The 10,877-nt window shown below is 47.9% G+C and overlaps 2 protein-coding genes and 1 pseudogene across 2 annotated transcripts; all 3 read right to left on the minus strand.

The window, feature by feature from the left end:
* Positions 1-1,197: 1,197 nt before the first annotated feature.
* On the minus strand, positions 1,198-1,779 carry LOC117191642 (DNA-directed RNA polymerase III subunit RPC2-like). Its single transcript, XM_033396450.1, has one exon. It carries the CDS (start codon positions 1,777-1,779, stop codon positions 1,198-1,200), a length of 582 nt encoding a protein of 193 aa, XP_033252341.1.
* A 2,974-nt stretch (positions 1,780-4,753) lies between these two features.
* On the minus strand, positions 4,754-8,531 carry LOC117190885 (annotated as a pseudogene).
* Positions 8,532-8,690: 159 nt separating this feature from the next.
* Positions 8,691-10,145, minus strand: LOC117190738 (GTP-binding protein 128up-like). The gene is made up of 4 exons (XM_033395801.1): positions 10,034-10,145; positions 9,828-9,948; positions 8,931-9,771; positions 8,691-8,870 (listed from the first exon to the last, which is right to left on the minus strand). The coding sequence occupies exons 1-4, from the start codon at positions 10,073-10,075 to the stop codon at positions 8,768-8,770; spliced, it is 1,107 nt and encodes a 368-aa protein (XP_033251692.1). The 5' UTR covers positions 10,076-10,145; the 3' UTR covers positions 8,691-8,767.
* Between the last annotated feature and the right edge of the window lie 732 nt (positions 10,146-10,877).

A 10,877-nucleotide genomic window follows, 5' to 3' on the forward strand; every position in this document is an offset into this window, starting at 1 on the left:
GCTTCTGGCAACGCCAGGCGCCTGCTTTTATAGCCCATTCTATAGAGTAGTCCAGGTCTTTTAACTGGAAAAAAGCTAGGAATTAATCCAGTACAAAAGTGGCTTCTGAACGCAGGCTGAAGTGGCGAACTATACAACCTAAAATGTAGCCGTCCCATAGTTTCATTATACATCTATATCATAATGGTGTGGCTTACATGTTTTTACATATATAAATCAAGTGTTTTTGAAAATCGGATACCTACGAGTATATTTTCAATAGGAAGGATGAATCTGCAAGGTTATCAAAGGGTATCCTTTCTTTTTTTCCTTTTAAAACAAAATTATATTATATTACTAGAAACTAACTTGCGGAATTTGAATTCTAGCCCCGCAGAATCGGCATCACTGAAAAGTAAAAGAGAGCATGTCAATGTAGAGCTTACAAAAGAGCACGAAAATTGAGAGAAAGAGAGAGAGAGAGAGAGAGAAGTCCCAAGCTTACTATGTTATCAGCAGAGCGCTGTTATCAGGTAAGGATGAAATTTAGCTGGAATTTACTAGATTCAACATTTGTGGGCATTAAATAGGAGTACAAAGCAAAGCTAATCCCCGCACTGATTCCTATCCCACTCAGAAGGTGCATCAAAGGGGACAACCATGGGTCATTTCATCAGTGCAATCATCCATCCCCACCTTTGACCATCCATCGTACCTCCCCCAGCAGGACAGTTAAACAGCACTTAACTTTCCGCCCAAGTGGCCAACACCCATTTAAATCTATAATATCTATACACACTCACAGACACACACAAATCCCATCCCCAGACCCCTTGTTGCTAGGGAGCAAACACCAAACTTTTTGACAAATAGCCAAAAGACCTGAAAGGAAAACTGAAGCGAAGCCGGAAGGTGACCCCAGATTGAGTTGAGTTGCTCTGGAAGCTGAATGGAAGGAATGGTATGGCCGGGTATGGATAGACGGTGGGCTAGGCGATGGGGTGGGGTGCTGGCGGCAGCCTTAAATTGTCATCATTGTGCGCCCCATTGGCTGCTGTTGCTTTTGCTACTGTTGCTGGCAGCTTGCCCCTTGTTGCAGTCTTTTCATTGCACTGCCTCCAACACAGGAACAACAGCAACAACAACAGCATCTGTGGCAGTCACTCTGAGTGGCGGATTGGGGGCCTGGCAGGTGGCTTTGACTATTTCGAGCGCAAGTCACTTGAAATGACGCACAAGGACATTGCCTTGTGTGGTTGTTATGTGCCGAGTCACGTGCCCCGGACAGTGCATTGACCACTGAGAGACATTGAATGAATCTTTGATGCTGGCACGCAAATAGGGAACGTTCTTCATGGATTCCTCCGTGAAATCCGAGTCCTTGTGGGGCAGTACCTTCATCACCTCCTCTCCTCCATAATCAGCATGCTGGCGCCGTACGAGATGAAACAGTCGCGTTCCATTTCGCCCAGGCGGAGGCCTCCCTCCCGACTCCCGGCCTTGGGTGGGCTGGCGTGTGAGCACGGCCTTGAGACCCCGCGCCCTGGCGTGCATTTTGTCCTGGACCATGTGCTTCAGCTTCTGATAGTAGACCGGGCCGGAGTAGATGTATGCCTGCAAGGGAGCTCCAGTGATGCCCGAGTAGAAGAAGTCCTTGCCCATGTAATTGAAGCCGTGGCGCTCCAACTCCGCCTGAATGTCGCCCACCTTTGAGCCACCAAAGGCCGTGCCGTAGTGGAATTTTCCCTCGAGTACTCCAGCCTTGCCGCCGAGCAGCTCTAGAGTCTTACCCACTGTCATACGTGAGGGGAAACCAGGGAACTTGTCCAAATACATCCAAGCCACCGGATGGGACTGCCCTTAACCTGCAGTAGTATGCTCTCACGGTTCGGGTAACGCGAAGGGGCACATGCCCATGCGGCAACACAACGGACCTTTTATAGGTCCAAGTGAGCTTGGGGGCGGGAGGCTCTTACCCCCCTCCCGGCTACCGCCTTAACCTAACCTAACCTAATGGCATTTTCATGGCTGTCTGGGCATGCGACAGGGCTGTTAAGCCGATTTGTGCTTGGCGGTTTTTGAATTAATTATTTTCATAAGCTGCGGAATTTCAATGGATCTGATCTGGCAGAAATGGAACCCAATTCCAAACTTCTGTAGGTGCGGTCAGCAAGAAAGATGTTCTATATCTCTGCTTCTGACAGACAGTTGAAATTGCGCTGCGGCTTTTGGATTTTTAAAGTTTTCTCTGTGTTGCATGTTGCATGTACTGCGTGTGGGTTTTACCGGCTTCAGGATGCACAGGAAGGGGTGGAGGCAGGGCTTGTGCTCTTTAAACGGCAAATAAACAAATTAGTCGGGAACAAAGGTCCCAGCCCCAAGCCGGGTGCCAAACACAAACAATTGCACAAGCAAAGCCAAGCAAAGGCAAACAAAAACACAGAGGTGAGAATTGGTGTCAAGTTTCTGCCTTTCGAAGAGAGCACATTACTGAGCTTTCGCCTCTCTTTAGGCTGCCACAGCTTTTACACTCTCTTCATTGCCTTACAACTAAAAGTTCACCCAGTTTCCATAAAAAAAGGAACAAATAAAACCCAAACGCAGCACGCGGCCAACACAACAACAACAGCGAGACACAACGCCCAAAAAAGGCCATGGCCAGCTCGGCCAGGCGTCGCTTTGTTTGCCTTCTGGGCTTTGTATGATTATAAAAATATAATGAGCTCCTTCTAAAAACTCACTTTGAATGGTTTTTTCGAGCTCGTTGTTGTTTCCATGGCGTTGGGCATTGTTTAAATTCACTTCTGAAACTTATCTTTATCTAAAACTTTAAATTATGCTCGCTCCAAGCGTATAGTATCTTCTACACAGCATACATCATTCACTATTCCCCGATCTGTTACTAATTGTTACACTGCCGCACCCGCACCACACTAACAATGTTTGACTTTTGAATTCCTTTAGAAGTTGCACTTGAAGTCAGAATAAGTTCAGTTTTCTTAGCTGAGTTCTTTGTGCGACGTGCAGAGAGCGCCGGTTTCGACTCAGCTTCTGGCAACGCCAGGCGCCTGCTTTTATAGCCCATTCTATAGCCCATTCCAGGTCTTTTAACTGGAAAAAAGCTAGGAATTAATCCAGTACAAAAGTGGCTTCTGAACGCAGGCTGAAGTGGCGAACTATACAACCTAAATGTAGCCGTCCCATAGTTTCATTATACATCTATATCATAATGGTGTGGCTTACATGTTTTTACATATATAAATCAAGTGTTTTTGAAAATCGGATACCTACGAGTATATTTTCAATATGAAGGATGAATCTGCAAGGTTATCAAAGGGTATCCTTTCTTTTTTTCCTTTTAAAACAAAATTATATTATATTACTAGAAACTAACTTGCGGAATTTGAATTCTAGCCCCGCAGAATCGGCATCACTGAAAAGTAAAAGAGAGCATGTCAATGTAGAGCTTACAAAAGAGCACGAAAATTGAGAGAAAGAGAGAGAGAGAGAGAGAGAAGTCCCAAGCTTACTATGTTATCAGCAGAGCGCTGTTATCAGGTAAGGATGAAATTTAGCCGGAATTTACTAGATTCAACATTTGTGGGCATTAAATAGGAGTACAAAGCAAAGCTAATCCCCGCACTGATTCCTATCCCACTCAGAAGGTGCATCAAAGGGGACAACCATGGGTCATTTCATCAGTGCAATCATCCATCCCCACCTTTGACCATCCATCGTACCTCCCCCAGCAGGACAGTTAAACAGCACTTAACTTTCCGCCCAAGTGGCCAACACCCATTTAAATCTATAATATCTATACACACTCACAGACACACACAAATCCCACCCCAGACCCCTTGTTGCTAGGGAGCAAACAGCAAACTTTTTGACAAATAGCCAAAAGACCTGAAAGGAAAACTGAAGCGAAGCCGGAAGGTGACCCCAGATTGAGTTGAGTTGCTCTGGAAGCTGAATGGAAGGAATGGTATGGCCTGGTATGGATAGACGGTGGGCTAGGCGATGGGGTGGGGTGCTGGCGGCAGCCTTAAATTGTCATCATTGTGCGCCCCATTGGCTGCTGTTGCTTTTGCTACTGTTGCTGGCAGCTTGCCCCTTGTTGCAGTCTTTTCATTGCACTGCCTCCAACACAGGAACAACAGCAACAACAACAGCATCTGTGGCAGTCACTCTGAGTGGCGGATTGGGGGCCTGGCAGGTGGCTTTGACTATTTCGAGCGCAAGTCACTTGAAATGACGCACAAGGACATTGCCTTGTGTGGGTGTTATGTGCCGAGTCACGTGCCCCGGACAGTGCATTGACCACTGAGAGACGTTGACTCGAGCTCCTATCTGGGTTGAGGCTTTTATTCACAGTCAGGTGACACAAAAGAAGGCGAGTAAATTACGGTACAACCAACGTAAGAAGCCCCTTGAATGCAGCTCCTTTAAACACCCAATATAAGAGGAACGACAACCATAAATAGTAGAAAGACAACAAAATCCACATTAATTATCAATTAAAAAGGACTAAAAAGGGATAACAGAAGCAATTAAAAGCTGCTAAGCTGATGTTAGCTACCAGCTCTGCTAAGCAAACGGACTCCTTGGTTCCGCTCCTTCGTTGGGGGGTGACAGGACCTTCATAAATATGTAAAACTGTAAAGTAAAGCAACTAAAGTGAACCGCCTGGGGGCAGTCCAGTCCTTGGTGACAGCCATAGACATTTATCAAACCAGGATTCTAGAGCGAGCAAACACTGCAATTGGTAGATTACAGAAAGGCAAACATTTTATTTTAAAGTACGAGGTCCATCCATTAATAGTCCTCCAGGATCATTTTGGGTACAACATTCATGCTGGTCAACTCCTGGAAGAGCAGCTTGCAAGCATACGGCATGGATATCTTCGAGACGTGAGCCGACGACTGGCAGAAGTGGCACCAGGAGCAGTAGGCCAGGCGGCCACAGGTGTGACACACATCCACCTCAAAGACATCGGAGGAAATCATCAGATAATCATCATAATCTTCTTCAGCTTCAAGTCATTTGCCAGGCATTGCCCGGTGGAGTCTGTGGCGTTACGAGTCCAACGTTCTGGCAGGAACACAGCAGCCTTGGGGAAGTGCTCCTCGCTTGATAGCAAGCTCAGGGGAACCATCGACACACAGGTACCAGCTGGCACTTGGAATCCGCTCAAAACGCTGTCCCGATTGAGAACTCGGGCATTCATAACAGCCAGCGGGTACATCCGATGCGACTCTTTGATGCTGGCACGCAAATAGGGAACGTTCTTCATGGATTCCTCCGTGAAATCCGAGTCCTTGTGGGGCAGTACCTTCATCACCTCCTCTCCTCCATAATCAGCATGCTGGCGCCGTACGAGATGAAACAGTCGCGTTCCATTTCGCCCAGGCGCAGGCCTCCCTCCCGACTCCCGGCCTTGGGTGGGCTGGCGTGTGAGCACGGCCTTGAGACCCCGCGCCCTGGCGTGCATTTTGTCCTGGACCATGTGCTTCAGCTTCTGATAGTAGACCGGGCCGGAGTAGATGTATGCCTGCAAGGGAGCTCCAGTGATGCCCGAGTAGAAGAAGTCCTTGCCCATGTAATTGAAGCCGTGGCGCTCCAACTCCGCCTGAATGTCGCACACCTTTGAGCCACCAAAGGCCGTGCCGTAGTGGAATTTTCCCTCGAGTACTCCAGCCTTGCCGCCGAGCAGCTCTAGAGTCTTACCCACTGTCATACGGGAGGGGAAACCGTGGGGGTTCATGATCATGTCCGGACAGATGCCAGAATCATTGTAAGGCATGTCCTCCTGGTCCACAATGAGCCCTGTGATACCCTTCTGACCGTGCCGCGAGCTGAACTTGTCGCCAATCTCCGGAATGCGCGTCTGGCGCAGAAGGATCTTGATGAGGAAGTCCTCTTCCGAGTTGGCAGAGACCATCACACGCTCCACATAGCTGGGCTCGGGCCCCTTGTAGCTGATGGGCACCGCTGTGTAGGGGAGCTGAGTCGATTGGCATCTCCTTTTTTGATCATAATCTGCTTATTTAGTATCTGCTCGCCCGGTGCCACAATGCCATCTGTGTCTAGAACATCGTGCTTGAATATCACCTTGTTGGTGAGGGCATCCTTCACGGGACCCATAATCCTGTCAAAGGTCTGGTTGGCATAACGCTTCACCGTGCACTTGGAGTTCTTGTAGACCAGGCAGCGTCCGTACCCGCGATCGATGGAGGCCTTGTTCAGGATCAAGGCATCCTCGATGTCGTAACCCGAAAAGCTCATCACGGCCACAGTGGCGTTCTGTCCTGCCGGCAATTTGTCAAAGTTTGTCAACTCTATAGTTTTGGTCTTGACCATTGGTGCCTGGGGATAGACCAGGTTGTACATCAGCGAGTCGATGCGCTTCTTTTGATTGTAGCCAATCATGCCCATGGCTTGCTTGCTCATGGCGCATTGATAGGTGTTCCTGGGGCTTTGGTTGTGATGCGGATAGGGGACGAGGCCCGCACACACCCCCAGCAGCGTGAATGGTTCAATTTCCAGGTGTGTAGTGCCCTCCTCTATGTGCTCCTCGTTTCACGCAATAAACGAATCGTTCTCCTCGTTCACATCTAAGTACTCGATGAGTCCATCCAAGAGGAAATCGTCAAACTTTCGCACGCCTCTCTCCAGCTCGTCCAGATGGAATTGTTTGACACTAGGGCGGCGCTTCTCAACAATTATATAGGGATGGCACAGGCGTCCGCCGTCGGTGTGTATATAGATGCACCGCTGGGTGTAGGAGGTGTGCACAGACACAAAGCTGCCCATGCGACCCTTTCTGCGCATGTAGCGAAGATTCCGCACCAGATGCTTGTGATTCAGCGTGAGACCGAGGACATTGCCGTTGATGAATACCAAGAAGACATTGGGATTGTTGATGGGATTACCGCTCACTTCCCGTATGTCTTCCACACCGGCGTTGAATGCCAAAATCATCACCGGACGCTCCTCCACCTCCGTCGTGATGTGCGGCATCAAAACCAGATTCTTAACCAAGCCACAGGCCTCTCCCTCGGGCGTATCCGATGGACAGAGCATGCCCCACTGACTGGGCTGCAACGACCTGGTCCTGGTCTTCTCGAACTGCGAGTTCACTCGCGTCATCATGCCCAGAGCGGAGATATAGCTGAGGCGGGTGAGCACCTGCGTTACGCCAGCTCGCTCCATTTTGAATCGTTTGATGGTCCAATTGCCCGAACTGATGGCCGACTCCAGGCCGGCGGTAATCTGTGCCGCTCTCATATGCTTCACCACATCGAACTGCGCAGCCTTCACTTTGGGTATGTTCTTGTCCGCGATCATTTTCAGCTCCCAGTTCATGCGCTTGAACAGATCCTCGAACATGAGCGAGATGAGTGAGCCAGCCAATTCCAAACGCTTGTTGCCATAATAGTCCCGATCGTCGAAGAGCGTCTTTTCCAGCTCTGCGGACATCACACGTCGCACCATCATGGAAACGTAGATGGCCTTCATTTGGAAGTTGAAGTTGTCCACTGGAACGTGCGCAAGAATCGTGGTGAGCAGCAGCTCACGTGCCTCTCCTGCGGGTGTCTTTGTGGTGGAGCTTTGGAAGCGCTTTACCACTAATTTGGAGCCTGAAACGTGTGCAAATTAGACGGCTAGTTTCGAAGTTAACAGTAAGCTCTCACCCATGTAGTTCAGAGCCCGCTGCTGGGTAAACACCTTTAAGTTGAAGGCCTCCAGCAAGGAGGCACCAAGCCGATTCTGCGACTTTGTGTCTATGCCAATGTGTGCCATAATCTCCTGGTCGGAGACAATGCCCAACGCCTTGAATATGACCACAATTGGTATATCGTCCGTCATGGAGTTGTGCTTCATGTAATAGCGTCCGTGCTTGCTCAGCACCAGAGTTCGGGACTTCTTCTCATGGGTGGAGGACGTCACCTGGCACTGGACTACGCCATTGAAGTCCTCGGTTAGCATTTTGTTCCACGACAACTGCTCCTGGATGAGTATCACCTTCTCCTGACCACGCACCACAAAGTAGCCGCCAGGATCCAGTGGACACTCGTTCAGTTTGGATAATTCAAACTCGGACTTTCCAGTCAGCACGCAGTTGGAACATCTTAACATGAGAGGCATCCTGCCGATGAGCAGGTTGTTCCTCTTGATGCGCTGCGTCCCGCGTGGTGTCCCTCACGCGGCACTCATGCGGCGTGGTCGCCTTGGTTATGTTATAGCCATCATCGATGTCGGGCTTGCCCACCCGCACATCCATGTACTTGAGGTAGAAGAGGGGGTCGGCGCCGCTGGTGACGAGCTCGTTCGCACGAACTATCTTGATGTCCACATTGATAAAGTGGTTGAAGGAATCAGTGTGCTGCCTGACGAGGCCCTTCACCTGTAGAAACGCCGGCAGCAATTTCAACTTCTCCTCCAGCGGCTTGATGGGTGTGGCCCATTCCTTGCTGTCGACTGGGTCCCAGATATTGGCCTCGATATGGGCGTCGCCTTTCTTTAGCTCCACCATCTATGCGATTCAGATTATTTGTATTTCGTAAAAATAAATAACAAAACGGCATGCACGGTTCAAGTGTTGGTAAACGCTATTTAGAACCACATGCGCTTAACAGCCCACCTATCGCATGGACTTAGCAGAGCCATGTTAAGTTGGCTCGAAAATCAAATGGAAAAAGTCAATAGATTACAGCGTATTCGTTTTTTTATTTTCAAATGCAAAACTGCAATCAAACATAATCAAAATGTAATAAACACGAAGCTTTAAACATTTTTCACAATCTGCACCACATCCTCGTCGTTCAGTACGTGCTCAATTCCCACCTTTTGCGGCTGGTGCTTGACCGAAGAGCCCCAAACGAGCGCACTAAAAATTCAAGAATATTTGAAATCTAAATTCACACAATTATGCTCGATTTACACTCACTATTTGAACTCCTTGACTATGGTGCGATGCAGCTTGTTGCAAAAGTCTTCGATGCTGGTCCGCTCATTGTGCAAAACCACGGGCGAATTGTAGTCTGGCAACTGTCCTTTGGGCTTGGTGTAAATCCGAATCAGCCTTAGATATTCCCACATCAATTCGAGCAAGTCGTCAAAGTTCCAGTGGTGATGCGCCGAAATGGGTACACAATGGGGAATCTTGTATATGACGTACAATTCTTCAATGGAGATCTGGTCGATCTTGTTCAGCAAATAGATACAGGGTATATAAATGCGATTGCCCTCAATGACATCGATCAGGTCGTCGCTGGTAGCATCGTAACGCAGCGTAATATCAGCATTGTGTATTTTGTATTCCGAGAGAATCGTCTTAACCAGATCCGTGTCCAGCTCCGATTGAGTAACCATTGAATTGAGATTGATGCCGCCCTTGTCCTTCCGGTTGTAGTAAATGTTTGGCGGCTTCTTGTTTATCCGAATGCCGAAACCTTCCAATTCGTGCTCCAACAGCTTTTTATGGCCCAACGGCTTGAGGCAATCCCACACCATGAAGATTAGATTGCAGGTACGGGCCACGGCAATCACCTGACGACCTCGACCCTTGCCATCCTTTGCTCCTTCGATGATACCGGGCAAATCAAGCAGCTGGATCTTGGCTCCTTTGTACTTGATGCATCCAGGCACCGTCGTCAGGGTTGTGAACTCGTAGGCGGCCACCTCCGAGTACACTCCGGCTAAATTTGATAGCAACGTAGACTTGCCCACTGAAGGAAAGCCGACGAAACCCACTCGTGCATCTCCAGTTTTGGCCACCTCAAAGCCGGCTAAAAGTTAATTACCAGTTAATTATCTATTTAAAGGAGGGCGAGTGTCGACGTACCTTCTCCAGTGCCACCGCCGCCTCCTTTGGGGGAGATCAGCTCACGCCGAAGCTTCGCGAGCTTCGCCTTTAGCAGACCCAAATGCGCCGATGTCGCCTTGTTCTTCTGCGTGCGTGCCATCTGTGCGGTAAAGAAGGTGAAGAGGGGAACGATACCAGACAGGTTAGTTTCTGTGTGCTCTGCTATTGATTGTGGCTTCGCTTACCTCCGACTCGATGGCCGAAATTTTCTCCAGAATCGTACTCATGGCTACGTCTCAGGTAAATTTTATTTGATCAACGAACTGCTTTATTATTAAATATGCATGTAAAAAATATTTTTTTTTTTTTTTTTTTTGGTTTTAAATCATCTCAAGGATGATCGGATACTGGTGATGTAGTTTGGCGAGTTTGACAGGTCGGTATATAAAAAAAAAGAGGAAAATTACTTAACTGTTTTAGAAAATAAACTGAAATTACTTTATAACATGATGAAGAAAAAAGGGGTCAAAAGTTTAAGTCAGCAGTTTTGATAAAGTTTGCCAGCTCTCTGAGATGTAGCGGCTCTTTTTTTATTAATAATTGATGTAAATTGTTATAATATTTAAAGATTTTGAATTTCCTTCTGAGCCCGGCAAATCTTTGGCAATCGAAGATCAGGTGTTCGGCATATTCAGTTACATTGCACGTTTCGCAGATATTTGAGTCAATTGCTTTGATTCTGTGTAGGAAGACTTTGTCGTATGTGTGTCCCGTCATAAGTCTGTTAATGGTCTTGATGCTTTTAGCATTCCATTTAAGAGAAAAATGCCAGGGTTTACTGGGTATGTCTAGAAATATGTCTATGAGGCTGGATCCCTTCGTCCTACACTTCGTCCTGTAGTCCTCATTCCATTTGTATACTAAAAAGTTCATAATTTCTCTTTGAGCCTCCTTGTAGCTGTATTTTATATTTATTGTAAACCCCTCACTTGTAGCAGCCTTTGCTGCTATGTCAGTCTTTTCGTTGATGGCCACACCCTTGTGACCAGGGACCCATAGAATGTCAAGTTTCTGAATGTCTGATTGGTT

Source organism: Drosophila miranda, assembly GCF_003369915.1.
Source record: "Drosophila miranda strain MSH22 chromosome Y unlocalized genomic scaffold, D.miranda_PacBio2.1 Contig_Y1_pilon, whole genome shotgun sequence".
NCBI classification, from domain to species: Eukaryota; Metazoa; Arthropoda; class Insecta; order Diptera; family Drosophilidae; genus Drosophila; species Drosophila miranda.